Below are 19,708 nucleotides of genomic sequence, written 5' to 3'. Positions count from 1 at the left end.
GACGAACACGGACAAACAAGAAAAAGATTCATATTTCTAGTGTCATAATAATTTGTATTATTTAACACTCTTTATATTGTTTTAAATTGTTTACAACTCTTTAAGACTACAACTTGGATGACTTTAATAATAATATGTTATGTTTTGTAATAGTTTTTAAATTCGTAATGAAGTTCCCCTTTAATATATTTCTAATTAGTGCTATCATTTCATTTCTTTTTTATTTTTATATATGTAAATACTAAATATCAATATAAATTTATATCCTTACTTTAATATTTTTATACAAAGATTTTAATTTGTATTCTACATCATGCAAAAAATAAAAAATACATACATAAAATATATTATACAATGAATTAAACTAAAACTAAAATAACAAACAAATGTATTTTTAAACCAAAAGGTCCTGATAATCGATTACCGAAACCTTGTAATCGATTACCAGGGCCACTAGTAATTGATTACAGAAACCCTACCCTATAAATTTAACTTTTTCTCTCTCGTCACGAACACCCACTCTTTCCCCTTCGATCTACAGCGCCTCTCCACCATTACAGCACCTCCCAAACCTCAAAAATCACACATTCTTCTACTCTTTTCACTTTTAAGCAACATTTTCCCACTCTCCTTTCAATTCTCTTCAATTTCCACCGATTGCAATCTCAAATGGCGGAATCTTCAAAGAGGCAAAGGGTTAGGGGCTCATCTTCTACAGCTGCGGGACGTTGCCGCCGTCAATCTTCACCGATTGAAAGCTCACCCTCACCCTCACCACCACCGTCACCGACTCTAGCACACCAAAATCTTCAGTTTTCGACCCTTACACTATCCGAAAGGTATTTTTCACTTTTCAGTGACCGCCACGTCATTGACCCAAAATTCCTAGATCAACAATATTTCATTAATCATAATTTTGAATTTTTCCACATGCTGACAAATCTAGGCTTGGATAATTTTGTCCGTAATGGTGTTGACTACTACCCTGATTTAGTATGTGTCTTTTATAGTAACCTCAAATTTTCTGATAATGGAACCATTAAGACTGAGGTAAAAAAATGTGAAAATGATTATCAAACTCAGCCTATTAGCTTCCATAGCCAACCTCCCCTCTGTTGGCTTGAACTTTGAAGGTAAATTAGTTGAGGAATGGGAGGATCAATACAGTATGGACGTAGCAAGAGACTTGATTTGTTTGCCATACAAACCTCGTACTAGTAGAATTCTAGCCGACTCTATGACAGTTGAGGCTAGAATATTACATTATGTTATATGTCGTGTTTTGTTTCCACGTGTTTCTAACTTTGCATAGGCTACTGAGGAAGATATACTCTTAATGTGGATTATAATGACGACAAAGCAGATAAACTGGAGCCATCTCATCCGACCTAGGATGAAGAAGGCTTTGTTGCCATATACTCCTTTACCATATCCTTTCTTGGTCACCCGGATTCTCCAACATTTTCAAATTGAATTGGATGATGAAATACCTGCCCCACGTAACATGCATATGAAAATAGGCCACACAGCGATTGACTCCTTTGGATTGACCCAAAACGCTGACAACAAATGGGTACACAAAAATTCTCCTCCTCCTCCTCAACGCCATAATGAAGCACATCCTCAACAACCACCACCACCAACACCCCTTCTTCAACAACAAACTACTTCATTTGATGACGTCATGAGGGGATCAATGATCTCCGAACATTTGTTGGGGACAACTTCAATACTATGAATGAAAGCATGAATGCAAGATTTGAACAACTAGAGTTGAACATGGGTGACCGCTTTGATACAATTGATGCTCGAGTTGAGCATCTAGAGCACGACATTGGCTATCTGCGTCGTCATTTTAGTCCACATGGTGGATCATCTTCCTAGATACATTTCAATTTTATTGTACTTTTCGCTTTTTTTCATTTTTAGCTTTTTGCTTCTGTAATGCATTTTGAATTCAATAAAATAGTTCAAATTTCATTTATGAGTTTGTCTTATGCTTTTACTTTGTTGTGTTTACATTAAATAAATAACTCTTCCTAAACATAACAATACATCACAATGTCATCAACAACCATGTGTGCTTACAAAAATTATAATAATTACACATAAATAACCTCTAATGATGTTTTACAAGAACAAAAAAATTGTCATTCAACACCCAAACACTCTGGTAAGCGATTACAACAGGGAGTTTTTGCCTACTGGACACTCTGGTAATCGATTACCAGGAAGTTTATCCACATTGAATCTCCTGGTAATCGATTACAGCAATGTAATCGATTACTACTGTCATTTTTGCCTACAAATCTGAAGTCGTGTCACTACAAGAAAATTGCATTTTATATACGGATTATTACATACGGATTTTAATTTGTATATATTAAATATTTTACATACAGATATTATATACGGATTTTTAATTAATTAATAATTAAAAAAACTTTAGAAAAAGCCCCGATCTTCTTCTAACTTTGAAAAAAAAAACCTAACTGCAACTCTCCAAAATGAGTCCCTCACTCACTCACTGACCCTTCCTTCTTCCTTCATTTCAGATAAAAAAAAAACCCACAAATCCTTTCTTCTTCCTTTTTCTCAGTAGAAGAAACACTCAGATGCTTTTGTTTCCCCATCTCACACCCTTACTTCTTTCTTCTTCCTTCCCTCCTTGTAGCCATGCGTTCTTCCTTTGCCATGTCTTCATTCAGACCGCATCATCAGCCACATTCATTTTCTTCTCGAGATCTCACCATCAACGGTAAGCTTTCTTTCTCTTCAAACATTCATTATCTTATTTCATATTTCTTTCCTGCCTTAGCCTATTTAACAACAAAATTCCTCTTCCACCGATTATCTTCATCTCCTTCTAGGGTTTCGTCATCCTTTCACCATTTTCTTGAAGTTTCACCGATTAAATCCTCTTTTACTACGTTTAAAAGCTTTTCCTCCGATTGAAAATTATTTTCCACCGTTCAATCTCGTTTTGAATCGATTAATCGATTCATTTTAAGTTTCCTCCCTTTCTTGGGTTCCTTCAGTCCAGATTAGGGTTCCTACTCTATTTAGGGTTTTTGTGAGTCCTATCTCTGATTCGGTTCGATCTCATTCAAATTCTCTCTTCTATTTTTGCCCAGGGTTGGTGCGAAGGTTATCGCCCTTAGGTCTTGGTAGAATCTTTCTCGATCTCTAATTCCTCGTTATTTCGCTGCGCGTCGCGCGTTCAGTCCTCTTCCTTGGAGCCTCTTCCATCAGGTGGTATTCAGAGCTTTGATTCTTCCACGGAATTCAAAAGCTAAGTATCTCTCCTTTGTGTCGTGTTTTCATTTGATTCATTATTGTGTTGACATTGTTTCGCATCTCTGTTTTGATGTTTTTCTCTGATTCATGTAAGGTTGAATTTGTATTGGCTTGTTTTGTCTTAATTCTGAGTATTATATGTTAATTTTGCTCATAAACTGTTTGTTTAAATGTCTAAGAGAGCTAATATGAGATTGTTCATTCTTGATAACTTATTACTCTTCATATTAAAATGCACTCTCTGTATCCTCACGCCAAAGGCATATTGTCCTCAACAAATTGGGCTTCTCCTCACTCTGTCACACAAGTCAATTCTTGTGCTTATCTTGCTTTTCCAATTCAAATTTAAAGCAACATGCACTAGGTTTTTATTTCTCTTGTGAACTTTGGTTTGTTCAGAAAATATATTCTAGCTAGACACATAAAATAGATCATTTTCAGCGGATTCATTCGAGCACCGCTGTCCCTTTCAACTCCATGCTCTTTTTCGATGATGAGAATAGGAACATCCAATCGGTAATAATATAAACTCTCACGTTTTCTTTTAAATTCATTTCGTTGTCATCATCATCGGATATTATTGCCTTAGGTCTCTAAAATGGGAGTAACTAGCATTTTGGTAGGAGATGGGGTAAATCTTGGGTCGTTAACTCGAAACTGGAACGCTTCACAGAAGAACAAGCAAAAATGGCTTTCCAAGTACTCTAACAAGCTAGATACTTCCAACCCCGCTGCATGATTTTTGACATCCCATTAAGTTTTCTCTCTCAGAACCACACAATATTTTGTACCAATCGTTGCCCTTCAAATAAAATGAAGAAAACAGGGATTTGAGTTATTAAATTTATATATGAAGGAAAAGTATTGTATTACTATAATATTGATTAAGACTTTGATATAATTTTCTTTATATTCAAAAGTAATATTGAGTTTTCTCGTTATTTCTTCAAGTCCATATTGTAGGATTGTGTTGCTACAAGATGGTACACAGCCCCAAAGCTGTATGGCTCCTTCTTTTCTAAGGTATATAATTTGGCCAAAATTTATGTAATATAGATCATTTATAGAGGCATATATGCTTATTTTTAGTTGCAAGGCAGTATTGTGATATTATTGTTGAGACTTGTTTGAGTTAATAACAATTTTGTAGACATCATTATTGAATGTTGTTGTATCATAATCTTAACTGGATTTGTTTGATTTTTATTCAAGGGTTGTTCCCCTTTAAATTTGCATCTGAGGGAGAAAATGTAATTTCATTTTGTGGTTGCAGAGTAATGTAGAACTATGAAGTTAAGTATGCAATATAAATGTTAATAAATTGATGGGAAATTTGGTTATATTTTTTAAGAAAACATTTTTAGAAATATCTGAAAGTTACTTTCATTTTGTTAGAATATGCTATCTTAGTTTTAAAGTTGATTGCACGTTACCTAACTGGATGGTTTGGTTACTTGTGGTTTTGGAAGGAGTTTGAATAATAGTAAGTTTATTAATGATTACTAGGTGAGTATAGTAAGTTAAATAAAATATATGCACATTTTGACGAAAACTGAAAAAAAAAACTGAAGAATGAAAATTCACTTTTTGACGAAAATAGTATGCTACAAAAAGTGAATTTAGAGTACAAAATAAGGTTGAATATATAAAGGTTAAGTCAAACAAGTTTAAGTTTCATATTTCAATGATATTCTTATTGATGTTATAAAGTAATTGTTCTTTATTCTTATGACATGTAATCTTACATTACAAGAGTTATTATACAATATCTTAGTTAATTTTTCTAGATTTCTATCACATCATTCTTAATATATTTGTGCAATTTTATTTCAATAAAACGATTTTAATACATCTGTATAGCTATTATTAATGTTGTAAGTTGTTGTCTTAACTAATTCTTATGTTCTTTTGTAATAGCTGCAGTTGAAGCACTGTGAAGATGGTAGAGAAAGTGGAAGAGTTTAACATGAAGTGAGTGATAGAGGAATTTGAGAGGGTGACAAAGGATGCTAAGAGGTTCACGACTGCAAAAGGAATAGAAAATTAGGATAATTTATTTATTTTTAGTTTAAGACAAAAAGAAAACAATTTATTTTTTTTTAGTTCAAGACAAAAAGAAAACAGCAGCTAGAACTTTGTTTTTCTTTCAGAGCATTAGCATTTTGCTGGTAGTAGGGGTGTGGATAAAGAGGAGCAGTGGTTAGTGGAGAACCAACTCCAAGCAAAAAGTTGAAAGTAATTTTATCTTTTTTTCACAAAAAACAAAGACATGTGAATGTTGTTTGGCAAGACATGGAGTTCATGAGTAGGAGAGAGAAGTGGTGGTAGTAATTTCTGTATTTATTTCTTTCAACTCTCTTTATAGAGTATTCAAATAAAATTTTCATGTTTTAATTATTTGATTTTCAACACAATTATATATTATAAATTCTTAACATTTATAATCTGGTAGTAATTATTTAAAATTTTATGAGAAGTTTTAATGTGTAAAAATTTTAATATTAATTATATAACTATTACAAAAAACCAATCTAATTAAATATGTTATAAACAATAGATACATATGTATCTGTAATTACATACAGATTTATCCGTATGTAATATCCGTATGTAAATTACATACGGATTTATCCGTATATAATTTATATATGGATTTTTCTGTATGTAATTTAGCTACGCTTTTTTTATATACGGATTTTTGTCCGTATATAATTCGTATGTAAAATCATTTTATATACGGATTTTTGATGGTATATACGGATTTTGGCGGTGTGTAATAGTGATTTTTCTTGTAGTGTGTAGGAAGGCACGACTTCAGCATGTTGTAATCGATTATAGCTCTTAGTAATCGATTATAACACCATAAAGTCATTTTTGGGTGCACGACTTCAATACTGGTCAAATGAACAGTATTAAGTTGTGCAGGGAGGACACGACTTCTTCATTAGAAGTCGTTTGGACCCTTCCAACTTTTCTTTCGGTCAAAATTTATCCATTTTCGTAATATGGCCGGCAAATTTGTCTAATCTAATACAAAAACCCCATTCTTAATGTTATGACGGCAAAACAAATAAAGTTAGAAGGGAACTGAAGCCGGAAGAAACTATATGGGACGAGCCTTCAATCAATATAAAAGCAAAGAACAATTTTCTCTCTCCTACTCTTAAGAACCAGCGAAACTCCCTGGGAACTATGTAATATTGTTAGGAGGTCCCTTTTTTTTTTCTATTAGGATCTCTTCCATACTTATAAAGGGTTGTTGAATATAAAAGTAAAGTTACTATATCCAATTTTGGTTATGAGTGTCTCTCTTTCAGGGTGAGTCTATCCCTTAATCTTAAACATTGGTTCAAGTGGTAGCAATCATGGTTCATCTTGGATTGGTCCATCTCCAGAGTGACACGTCACCTTCCCCATCCCCTTCCATTTCCTTCTTTTTCATCTCTGATCCTTTATTTTAAGTTCTTATGTTGTTATGTTCCTTTTATGTTTGTGTTATGTTTATTGTCTTATCTTTATTTATTTCTTTCACTTAATGAAATCCTCTTTATATATATTAATTAAAATCTTTCAACTTTAGTTACATCTTCACATTTAAACATTTATTTAGATATAAATTTGAGATCAATTCCTTCGGTGCAGATATAAGTTAACATTTTTAATTTATTCAGATGACTTTTCAGGAAGAGAGATGCTGACCGTGTCACATATTGTAATCTTACAGATATGAAAGACAGGAAGAAAAATCTTCCCAAGATAATTGCCCTTCATTTTCTGATCCACATAATCAATGCCTAAAATGAACATAAAAACATGTCTTAAAACATCAACTTAGTTATAATGATAAAGTACAACCCATCATAAAAGAAATTACATAACTTTGCCACGTAATAGGTTTAAAATGGGGTACGAGAGTTAAAATTATTTTTTTTCCATTACAAATCCTCCAACGCGCCTCGCGTGGGTTATACAAGACAAGCTTTTGCCGAACGTATCTTTTCAATCTTGGGCAAAACAAACTTTATTTATTGAGATGTGTGTTATAGGATCAAACGCCTCCATCGATACTGGTTCAAGTCACTGTACCTCTTCTCCCCAACCACCGATCATGGAACAACGCTCTCTGCACGTGGTGGCCTTACCCTTTCCAGCTGAAGGCCACATCAAACCCATGTTTAATTTAGCAAAACTTCTTCGCCACAAAGGCCACAAAATCACCTTCGTCAACACCCAACACGCCCACAATCGCCTCCAACAGTCCACTGACTTACCGTCCTTCGACACCGGTTTTCGCTTCACATTCGTCGCCGATGGCTTGCCTCACGACGTTCCTCCGAACAACTTCAGCGTGATACTGTCTTCGACCAGCAGGTCCAAGGTTGCCGAGGAGTTCCTAGAGATGTTGAGGAGCTTTGTCGAGAATCCTTCGCAGTGGGGCCCGCCTTCTTGCGTCGTTGTCGATGGAATGATGTCAACGATTGCCATGGACGCTGCTGAAGAGTTGGGGGTTCCGGTCATCGTTTTCCGAACCTACAGTGCCACTGCGACGTGGGTCACAATCCATGTAAGCAAAGTTATTCAGGAAGGAGTCATGAAGATGCAGGATCCGGGTTAGTATATAAATTTCTTCGTACCAAAGATTTCATAGTTTACTTGTAGGATACGTCCAACGAAGACTATAATCACACTAATTAAAGTTGGCACCATTATCAATGTGATATGTACCAATCGAAAGAATAACCTATTAAAAAAAAGTTACATGTATAAAACAAATTGTTTCGGTTGATATTTTGCGGGATCGAGAGACTAACCTGCTAACGCGTTTGGGCCACTCGTTCACTTCTAAACTCCTACTGTTGGTCGATCGATGTTGGCGCAAATCGATCGGTCTCCTTCTTGACGAGGGTGGATGTACCTGCAAAAGGTACTCCGACGTTCAAGTTAGGCGTGTGATTTGAAGAGCCTCGGCTCTTGGTTGAATATTTAGTGAATGATTATCACTATTGAGTATTTGAGAGTAGCCTAGAGTGAATAATGCGTAAGTGGACGTACCTGGCTTTCGGCCCTGGCTTTGTATTTATAATTTACCTCATGGATCCTAAGCTGATATAAGCCCAATAAAATATAAACAGAATAAGATATAAACAGATTACCTGAATATCCGGTTGGTTGTTTGTAACCACTCGGTTAATATTTTATATTGTACACTATGCCCCCCAAGTCCGAGTTAAGCGTTTGGCTTTAGCCGTGGTTAACTATAGGACTGATGAGTTTGAGGGAGGCTGCGTTTGCGGAATTGAAAGCGTTTTACCGCTCGACCTTCAACATTAACTGAGCGGGATTTACCGCTCGTCCTTCAACAGGAACCGAGAGGAATTTACCTCTCGGTCTTCAACATTAATCGAGAGGGCTTTACCTCTCAACCTTCGACATTAACCGAGCGGGATTTACCGCTCGTCCTTCAACAGGAACCGAGAGGGATTTACCTCTCGGTCTTCAACATTAATCGAGAGGGCTTTACCTCTCGACCTTCGACATTAACCGAGCGGGATTTACCGCTCGTCCTTCAACAGGAACCGAGAGGGATTTACCTCTCGGTCTTCAACATTAATCGAGAGGGCTTTACCTCTCGACCTTCGACATTAACCGAGCGGGATTTACCGCTTGTCCTTCAACAGGAACCGAGAGGGATTTACCTCTCGGTCTTCAACTTTAACCTAGGACTTACCGTTCGTCTTTGAGAGGGCTTTACCTCTCTCGAGAGGGATTTACCGCTCGGTCTTCGACCTAGGAGTGCTTCCTAGGGAACGGGCTTTACCGTTCGGCTTTGAGAGCGTTTTAGTGTTGACTATGAAATTCTTGATCGAAATTGGTAACCGATGATCGAGCGTGAATTGCTCGGTTTTATTCATTGCATAATGAAAGTTTAATAAAATAGAAAAAGTCTAAATCAAGAATTTAAACATGACATTAAATAGAGATTTGGATTCCTATCTTCAGTTTATAACTCCGCGAACCGATCGTTCGCGATGACGAGCAGGACTGCGACTATAGTCTCGCCTTCGTTCGTTCTTCCGATACGCTCGTTCGGGACTTCTTCTTGCTTCTTGTATGTACTTACGGAGGTGTCCTGCCCGAATGAGACATTCTATTTCGTTTTTCAGCGTAATACATTCTTCTGTAGTGTGCCCCCGATTCTGATGGAAATGACAGCTCTTCCTTTCATCTGCGTATCTTGGAGATGGTTTCGTTTGGAGTGTGAGAAGTTCAGCGTTTAGAGCTTCTTCAAGAACTTTTTCCCTAGGTGTGTTGAGGGTTGTATAGTGGTTAAATTTAAATGTTCGGGAAAACTCCCCGCTTTTACCATTATTGCCGAAAGGTCGTTTACCATCCTTTCTACCTCCACTTGCCTCAGCTTCTTGTTGTCGCTTTCTTTGTGAGATTCGCATATCCTCCATGCGGATGAATTCAGCTACTCGTTCTTGGAGCTCCTCCATTGTTTTTGGCGGTCGTGCATACAATTTTTCAGCAAAATACCCTGGTTTTAGACAGGAAGGCAAATTGGTGATGATAAAAGATTGACTTACCTCTTTAACTCGTCGTGCAGTTTCCATATACCTTTTCATAAAGGCCTTCAAAGTTTCTCCCTTTTCCTGTTTAGTATTTACCAATTCCGCTGGCGTTACTTCCTGATTACGATTGGAGGCGTATTGCCTTTTAAAAAGGTTTTCCACAGTGGCGAAGCAATCCACTACGTTTGGGGGAAGAGTGTTATACCACTCTAATGCTTCGTCCTTGAGTGATAAGGAGAAGGCTCTGCACATAACCGGATCACTGTCCGTGTAGAACACCATTGCATTGGTGAAAATCCTGAGATGACTGTCGGGATCTGTCGAGCCATCATACTTATCCAATACAGGAGGGTTCTTCTCTGGCATTGGAGTTTGCATGATGATCGCAGTGAAAGGGAGCAGACTGGAGGGTCGATCGGTTCGTAAGGGGGGTGATTCCCTTCTTCCCCGATCGTTCGAGTCAGTATGCCGAGATGGCTGCTGAATACGACTTCCAACGTTATCATTGTGTTGGTGGTTACCCCGATCGGCTGTGGACTCCGAGTGTTGAGCTAACCGTTCGGCACGACCTCGCTCTGCTCTTAACATTGTAATTTCTTCTGCGTGCCTTCGCTGCATCTCTTGTTGTGCGTGTATCTATGCTTGTATGGTTCTGGCTTGTGCCTGTATTTGCACCTGCATCTGCGCTATCAAATCTCTGGTGTGTTGTTCTTCCTCCATGCTCCTCGTGGTCACCATTTGGGTTTGCCGCTCGGCCCCACGGTGGGCGCCAAAATGTTTCGATTGATATTTTGCGGGACCGAGAGACTAACCTGCTAACGCGTCTGGGCCACTCGCTCGCTTCCAAACTCCTACTGTTGGCCGATCGGTGTTGGCGCAAGCCGATCGGTCTCCTTCTTGACGAGGGTGGATGTACCTGCAAAAGATACTTCGACGCTCAAGTTAAGCGTGTGATTTGAAGAGCCTCGGCTCTTGGTTGAATATTTAGTGAATGATTATCACTATTGAGTATTTGAGAGTAGCTTAGAGTGAATAATGCGTAAGTGGACGTACCTGGCTTTCGGCCCTAGCTTTGCATTTATAATTTACCTCATGGATCCTAAGCTGATGTAAGCCCAATAAAATATAAACAGAATAAGATATAAATAGATTACCTGAATATCCGGTTGGTTGTTTGTAACCACTCAGTTAATATTTTATACTGTACACAAATAATAAAACATATACTCAATCTATACCATTATTTTTAAATACATAATTTTAATTTATAAATAATATAATAATTTTAAAATATTTATTTAAATTTAATTTGAATAAAAAATATAGATTTTTTTAGTATTGTTTTATAGGATCAAAATTATAATAACAAATAATTTTATTTTCTTGACTTTTTCTAATTGAATAGGACTGTATTTAATTTTTTTAGTTTAATTAAAAATATTAGAAATTGTGCCCGTAGACTTGCTATCTTTATATATGGATATGGGAGAGTATACTGGGATGGTTAGGGAGGTAAAGATGATGTTTAAATTAAAGAAAATATAGTAATGAATGAAAATTTTCTAAAAGCTATTATTGAACATGCAATTGGTAAAATAGATTAAACTTTTTTATTTAATAGGTAAAAATGGAAGATTAACCTTTTGTCCTGATAAATGTAATATATATTTAAATCTAAATAAGGGAAATAACCTTAAAATAAAATCAAATTATTATTTAAAATTAGAAAAATATAATTTATTAGTATTATTATTATTATTTTATTATTATTTTATTATTAAAATTATTTTTATTATAATTATAATTGTAATTATTATTATTATTATTATTATTATAATAATAATAATAATAATAATAATAATAATACACATTCGACAAACCTGTTATTAGTTTTACAATTCTAATTATTATTAAGGTTTATTTGTATTGTTGTAGATACTAATGCAACGAAGAAAAATGACAGGTTGTTTTCAAACTAAAGTATATACTGACAAGGTAACAAGATGGTGGACTTTTAGCCTTTATTCCAACTGAGGTAATATAGTGAGGATTTATGCTTTGGTTCCTCCGTAACTGAAGTAGTAAAGTAGAAAAAAAAAGAGAGTAGGGAGGAGGGGGGAGTTTTGACCTCGGTTCAACCGAGGTAATAAGATAGGTCTATGGCAGCGGTTCAAGCAAGAAACGAGGCCACAGCCCTTAAATTATTATTTTCTTTTTAAAATTTGAGAGTGTGAAAAGCCAATAAAAATGGACAACCTGCAATCAAAACGGTAGAAAATTCAATTATGCAAAAATCAAACCTAGACAAATATACAAACAAAATATTAGTTTCAGAAATAAAAACAAAAACCAAAACGCAAAAAAAAGAATTGAAAATTTACCTCTAAATGGAGAATCACAATAATAAAACCAAGAAGAGGTTTGGAACGATTTTGATCGATGATAATAGTTCCTAAACGTTCACAACGGTCACGGAGACGATAAAAAGCGACGTTGAACGGTGAAAAATGCAAAGAAAATAGGTATCGGCGCGCGATAGATTGGAGGAGCGTCTTTATTTGAGGGAAGAACAATTTTGCGAAGAAGACGAAGTTGTTCACCCTCTGTCTTTTTTTTAACCTAATAAAGGTTATTACCTCGGTTCTTCATAAAAATGATGCAATATTAGGGATAAAGCCTCGATTTCCCACTCAACCAAAGCCTAAAGTCATCCAAACAAAATTCAAAATTAATTTAAAATGGTAATTTTATTAAACATTTTTCCTCGGGTTCCGCCAAACTGAAGCATAAGATGGGTTAGAGTAAAGTCTATGGCCTTGGTTCTCAAGGAACCGAGGCCAAAAGCCTTACACAAATATTTGAAATTTTGACTTTTCTTTACCAACTTTTTGGAAAAGGATCTTTGGCCTCAGTTCTGCAAGGAACCAAGGTCGTAGACCCTTCACCAAAAAGTTGTCAGCTGAACAGTCAGAGCGCAGAGGTTCTATGACCTCGGTTTTGTAGACAACTGAAGCCCAAAATCATGCACAGAGATTTTGTTCAGATTGCATAGGAGAATGTCAGTGTGGGCAAAGGGTCTATGGCCTCAGTTCTGCAAATAATTGAGCCAAAAATCATGCACAAAGATTTTGATCAGATTGTAGAGGGGAATGTCAATGTGGGCAAAGGGGCTATGGCAGCAGTTGTCCCAAGAACCGAGGCCAAATACCCTTTATTGCTTGGGGTGGATTGGAACCGAGGAATATACTTTCGCGAAAATTTCAAAACTATCACCACGCCATGTTATGCTTCGCTTTTTGGTAAACAAAAGCATAATGGATGCATTAATATCCCTATTTTTTACTAGTAAGAAAGGCTTGAATTATAATTAAATCTGACAACAAATGTAATGTATCCAAGTAATAAGATTATATGGATTACAAAAAACTCATAATAAAGATAAGTTTACATAGCACACTTCATTACTAGTAATATAAATTTACTATAGTAAACAAAAGATATTTCAAAAAATTATTAAATAAAGGTTATGATAGTAACCTCCTTGAGCTAGGTTGGGCCAAAGCTTAGAAGAATGTAAGGAGATGGTCCCTAAGGTCAAATTGATTGCGTAAATGAGGTGGGGGAGGTGTATTGGTCACAAAAATGGTGGTGCTGTGATGGTAAGCTCACGGTTTTGAGCTAGGTGGTGAAGATGGAAGGTAGTTTGATGGTTCAAGGAGAGGTTAGGTCAACTCTATGTGGTAGGTGACTAGAAAGACCTCTAGGATTATTCTAGTCTTGATCAAGGAAGTTTATGTTTATAACATTACTTAATTCCAAGATGATTACAAGATAGGAGATACCTCTATTTATAGGTTGAGGGTGTCTCCTAAAAACCCTAAAAGCATGATCTCTTAAATTTGCCCTCATTAGCCAAAAATGAGGACTTCTAAGGAGTGGACAAGTGTCCACAAATTCTCTCCAATGAGGGGAGCACATGTGGCCACTCACAAAACGCAATCATCTCCAATTCTAGAGTGTCAAGTGACCACTATTAAAAACAAATTTTCTCCAATGGAAGTATGACACATGACCCATACTTTTCACATGGTTTGGATGTCAAACTAAGGAAAAACCCTATACTAATTAGGCTTTAATACAAGTCTTAGACAAACCTACACTTCTTGGCCAAAACACATGACCTAAATTAAACCTATACTACTCCAAGCTATGCTCCATGATGGCTCCAAAGGTAGTCCAAAGGGTTTAGACCATCTTCATAGATGACTTCAACTCTTCTTATAGATGTTTGACCATGGCTAGGGGGTATGCCATCAGGTTATCAATTCAATCTTTCAAATATTGCATTTTAATATTAGTTTTGTTGAATCTTTGGTTTAAATATATGTCTAGGACAAGCCATCTTCCATCTTTTGTATCAATCCTGAATGTTTTTAATTTCTCCCAAAATTTGTCCAACTTTTCATCATAATTGGGGACTCAACAACTTCTTGTTGAAAATGGTGTTATGGCCCAACATATGTATCACCCTAATTTGGGATGTCACGTGTTTTACAAAAACTTTTGAAAACTTAACTTTGATATTATTGTGGAATACGAAATAAATAAAACTTTCAAGAAAACTTCATAAATCAAGTAATTATAAAGCATTTATAGAATCTCATTACAAAACTATTAGTATTAAAAATAAAACTCCATAGTTCTTCCACATATCTCATTGCTCAACTTCTCTTTACCTATACGTGTAACAACATCTACTCTCATACAAGTACGATCATCGTAGGTGAAAACCACAATAACATGCAAGGGTGAGCTAATAGAATAAACATCAATTCACTGATATAACATTTATATCATAGTTATTAAGTCTTTATCGCAATTTCACCACCTTAAACAATATCAATGCAAAATAAGTCTATAACTACCAATACAATAACCTCACATACATTCCCTTAAACGCATCATGATCAAACCATTAGATATATATCACCGGCCAATTAAAGGAAATTGCGCCAATACCAACCATCTCTATAAACGTATGTTCTCTCCATACTTCATCATATCATTCTTGTTTACCAAAATCGGACGATTCGAGTGGTGCTTCACCAAAGTTTCAAATCTCCTCTGCTCCTAATCGTTCATCCTAGCATTAAACTTAGCATGAGTCGAAACGCTACGGGTGAGATGTCTATCCCATTTTGCCCCTTTGCAAGAGGAAAGAGTGACACTCGAATCTCAGTCTCTTCTACCGTCCCTTATGGACGAAGAGACTTGTCTCTTCCATCGCCTTTTAAAAGTGAAGAGACTCATCTCTCCCACTATCTCTCAAAGACAAAAAAATTCACCTTACTACCCTCTCTAAAAAAAAAGGTACAATCCAAAATAAAAAAGTATAAACATAAGAGATACTTAGAAAGAAGTATTTTTATTTTTACAAACATTCATCTAAAAACATACTCATTAATTATTATTTTAACAAACATTCATCTAAAACCACATTCAATATTAGCTTAATTAATTTTCTGATTAATTGAGTAGGCTATATATAAGTCTATTATATTACTTGTGGGAGATATATACGTAGTTAGAATGTTTTTAGAACATTGACATATTGACAACCAATAAAAAAGAAACAATTAGTTTACACCTAATTATATTAATATGTTTTATAATTAAATTATTAATTTGTGTGACTATATATTATAAAAAATTCAAGTGGTTATTTATTTGATATACAGATGTCAACACTAGTACAATAAGAAGAAATGACACCGGTTACTTTTTCTTATAGGTCTCGGTTCTACAACCGAGGTGTATACAAACGAGATAAAAAATAGTAGGTTTTATGCCTCGGTTGCTGGTCGAGTCAAAAAGAATAGGATTATGCCTCGGTTTTCAGGTAACCGAGGCAGTAACGTATTATTTTTTTTTTCAGCCGTCCTCAACCGTACTCAGCCGTCCTCAACTGTCCAGCCATTTGGGGGTTCACAACAAAAACAACAACATATTAGAAATGCACAACACAGAAGCTTCATAGCACAGTATACAACATCAACAAAAGACATCATCAACAAATCAGAAGTTTCGCGGAGGCCGTCGGGACTGAAGATCGCGTGCCCCAGATCGTGACGGTACCGGAGGCGGAGGCAACCCAGTCGCCGTTGAGGGAGAAACGCGCGATGGTGGCCGAGGCGGAGGCGACCCAGTCGCCGTTGGGGGAGAAACGCACGATGGTGGCCGGGCCGGAGGCGACCCACTCGCCGTTGGGGGAGAAACGCCGATGGTGGCCGAGGCAGAGGAGACGAACTCGCGCGAGGTTGAACGCTGATTTAGGGCTTCGGGATTTGGGCTTCGCGATCTGGAGCATTGTCGGAGGCAGAGGCAGAGGCAGAGGCAGAGGCAGCAGTGACGGTGGCGCGGTGGAGGAACCCTATTTCCGGCAGAGGCAGAGGCAGAGGTCGCGATCTGGAGCGGTGGATGAAACCCTATTTCCAGCAGAGGCAGCAGTGTCGGAGGCAGAGGCAGTAGTGACGGAACCCGCGACGCAGAGGCAGCCGTGGAAGAGGTGGAGGAACCCGCGACGCAGAGGAAGAATGGAGAGCAGGAGGAAGGAGAAGCTGAGGAAGGAGAAGCCGTGGAAGTGTTGATTTGATGCAAAGACGCTAAGTGCAGAGTGGCAGCGAAAATAAGCTTTTGCTTTGGCACCGGTTAAATGGCCAACCCGAGGTATAAAGCGCTGGAAACCATCTACGATTTCGGTTCCTAATGAACCGATGCCTTTAAGTCTGACGTAGCAGGTAAAGTTGCAGGTGTAGCAGTGATATAGGCCTCGGGTCTCAGATTAACCGGTGCAATATCGTTATTCTATCTCGGGTCTTAGCTTAACCGAGGCATATATGTTAGCTTTATTTACGATTCTGCCACCGTGCTTTTATATGCTTCGGGTTTACTTAGACCGAAGCGTATATAGCGATTTTAAATCCCCTTTTTTTACTAGTGCAAAGTATAATTTTCTTATTTTTACATGACAAATAAATCTAGGTCATATAAATCATCTATATATAATCACCATAATATGTAACTTCTTTTGTATGAAATAATCCTGTAATTTCTTAAATATTAACACTATGCATTTGAAAAAATAATTTTTCGCTAATAGATTTTTTGTATTACTATTTCGAATAAAATATCTTGTAGAGCCACTAAATATATAAGAACACATTTTCGTAATTCGGGTTGGAATTTAATGAAATATGGTAATTTTTTATGTAGAAACATTCTTCATTTCTTGGTAATTATCCTATTTTAAGTTATTATATTTGCATTTTTGTTTCTTTCATCTCAATTTATTTTGAATTTTATAAAAAAAACTTTATTTTGTTAATGTTAGATAAGTGTAAAATAAAAAATATAGTGTCTATGTATTATTATATAAATTATTTTTTATTTTAAAATAAAAACTTTATTTCATTAATATCTTCATTTGTTGGACAATGATATTTTAGTATCTAAAAGTTTTTCAATTCATCCTGTTATTTTGTTCTTCTTTTTGTTCGCAAATAAAAAATTCTCTTTTTTATAATGCATAAGTTATCATACTGTTGTTTTCGATGTGAAATAATTTTTTTCCTTACTCGTCTTACACAATTTCATGATTGACTTGGAATTTAAATGCAGAAGATGTACATAAGGTGCTATCAAGCATTCCAGGGTTAGAGAATTTATTGAGAGATTGTGATCTTCCATCTATTTTCAAACAGAAACCTGGAAACTCTCTTCTAGATTTCTACATGAAAGAAACCCTAACCATGACGCGAGCTTCTGCTCTTATACTCAATACATTCGATCACTTAGAAGCTCCCATTATCACCAAGCTCACTACTGTGTTTCCCAGAGTCTACTCAATAGGCCCTCTTCACACTCACGTCAAGAACCAAGTCACGAAAAACCCTTCATTATCCCTTAGTGTTGCAAAAGAAGATAAAAGTTGCATAACTTGGCTCGACCATCAAAGGGAAAAGTCAGTTATTTATGTCAGCTTTGGCACTGTGGTTAAGCTTTCAGAAGAGCAGTTCTTGGAGTTTTGGCATGGTTTGGTGAATAGTTTGAAGCCTTTTTTGTGGGTTGTTAGGAAGGACTTGATGAATGAAGAAGGTGGTTTTTTCCATAAGAATGTGCCTAAAGAACTTGAGTTGGGTACTGAAGAGCGGGGGCTGTTGGTGCAATGGGCACCTCAAGAGGAGGTTTTGGGCCACCCAGCTGTGGGTGGTTTCTTGACACATTGTGGTTGGAATTCTACAGTGGAATGCATTGCTGAAGGTGTGCCTATGCTTTGTTTTCCTTCGATGGTTGATCAGACAATCAACAGTAGGAGTGTGAGTGAACAATGGGGGATTGGAGTTGATGTAGATGGGACCTGTGATAGGTTCATTATTGAGAAGATGGTGAAGGATGTGTTGGAGAATCGGATACCAGGGCTCAGAAACTCCGTGGATGAGATTGCAAAGCAAGCTCGTGATAGTATTAAAGAAACTGGTTCTTCTACTCGTAATATAGAGAGTATGATCAACGACATCTTGTCAATGAAGGAAAAAAACATTGAGCATGAGAAATAGTTCGTCGAAGAGCATTGATGAAGCATGTTTCTTTTTTATATCTAGCTACTTTGGAAATCTATGTAATAAATTTTAGTTTATAACTTAATATGTTATTTTATCATTATAAATATAACATTTTTTTTTTCTTAGATGTTGGGAAGATAAATGAATCCATTTTTGCATATTGTTCAAACTTATTTTGTACTCAGTTCTCAAAATTATCTCATGCAAATTTATATCTTCGTTTAACTTTTAATTTTGAATTTTGAATTAGTTTTTTTATTTAAAAGATACTTTTAATTAAAAATCCTTGTGGGAGACCAATTTCGTGCAACCCTCCTTCATCCCTTTCTCTCTTTTTTCTACTTTTTTTCCCTCTTCTTCCATTCTCATGGTTCTCATGAAGGTTAAACATCTTGATTTTATTAAATTTATTAATGGATTTCGAGATTAAATGAATAAAATTGTTTGTTCTCCTGATTATTGTTATAATTTATATTTATTTATGTTTTTTATTTTCTAATGAAATAAAAGTAATGATTTTTACATTGTAGAAAGTTAATACAATGTTAATTTATGTTAGAAGTTTCACATCGACTAAAGATAAGATCAACTTAGAAAATATAATTATGTCTAAATCTCACCTTTCCAAACCAGTTTTGTGAAATTGAGTTAAATTTAAAATCCATTTTTTAACATGGTATTAGAGTCATTGTTAAAGCATATCAAGCAATAAGACCAATTTAGAATAAAGTCATATCGATTATAAATAAGATCAATTTATAATATATAACTTAATGCAACCTTACACTACAAACTGTTTTTTTAGAATATATATTTTGAAAACTTTCTTAAACATGTTTTCTGATATTTTCAGAATAAGATTTTTCAAATCAAATTTTCATAATAAAATTTTTGGAATAAAGTTTTAAAAACACATGAATTGCATTTATAACATATTTTTCACAATAGGATTATATATATATATATATATATATATATATATATATATATATATATATATATATATATATATATATATATATATATATATATATATATATATGGTTTGCTAACGCACGTACGCCTGTTTTTTAGTTGATACATTTTAACAATGTGTACCGGGTTTTAGTAGACAAAAATACCCTTATATATCATGGATTCTAAGTTTTAAGGTTAAGGATATTTTAATAATTTTCATTCTCAAAACTAAAAAAAAAAATCCCCCAAACCCTTACTGAC

At 35.6% G+C, this 19,708-nt stretch overlaps 1 protein-coding gene and 1 long non-coding RNA gene across 2 annotated transcripts; both read left to right on the top strand.

Annotated features, from left to right (window-relative positions):
* The first annotated feature begins 3,592 nt into the window (after positions 1-3,592).
* LOC128194110 (uncharacterized) lies at positions 3,593-5,285 on the top strand. Its single transcript, XR_008245428.1, has 3 exons — positions 3,593-3,813; positions 4,261-4,320; positions 5,215-5,285. It is a non-coding gene; the product is annotated as an uncharacterized LOC128194110 (long non-coding RNA).
* A 1,763-nt stretch (positions 5,286-7,048) lies between these two features.
* LOC108322543 (7-deoxyloganetic acid glucosyltransferase) lies at positions 7,049-18,615 on the top strand. The gene is made up of 2 exons (XM_017554674.2): positions 7,049-7,907; positions 17,547-18,615. Exons 1-2 carry the CDS (start codon positions 7,331-7,333, stop codon positions 18,482-18,484), a joined length of 1,515 nt encoding a protein of 504 aa, XP_017410163.1. The 5' UTR covers positions 7,049-7,330; the 3' UTR covers positions 18,485-18,615.
* The last annotated feature ends 1,093 nt before the right edge of the window (positions 18,616-19,708 follow it).

The sequence above is a fragment of the Vigna angularis genome, chromosome 9 (genome assembly GCF_016808095.1).
Source record: "Vigna angularis cultivar LongXiaoDou No.4 chromosome 9, ASM1680809v1, whole genome shotgun sequence".
NCBI classification, from domain to species: Eukaryota; Viridiplantae; Streptophyta; class Magnoliopsida; order Fabales; family Fabaceae; genus Vigna; species Vigna angularis.
The sequence above is the reverse complement of the archived record's forward strand: the minus strand, read 5'-3'. Positions and strand labels throughout refer to the sequence as shown.

What these genes read in the sequence shown, in the direction of transcription:
- LOC108322543 (XM_017554674.2), top strand. Translation starts at nt 7,331, where the DNA reads ATGTGTGTTATAGGATCAAACGCCTCCATCGATACTGGTTCAAGTCAC. An exon ending in CATGAAGATGCAGGATCCGG is followed by an intron (nt 7,908 to 17,546) that starts GTTAGTATATAA and finishes ATTTAAATGCAG; the next exon opens with AAGATGTACATAAGGTGCTA.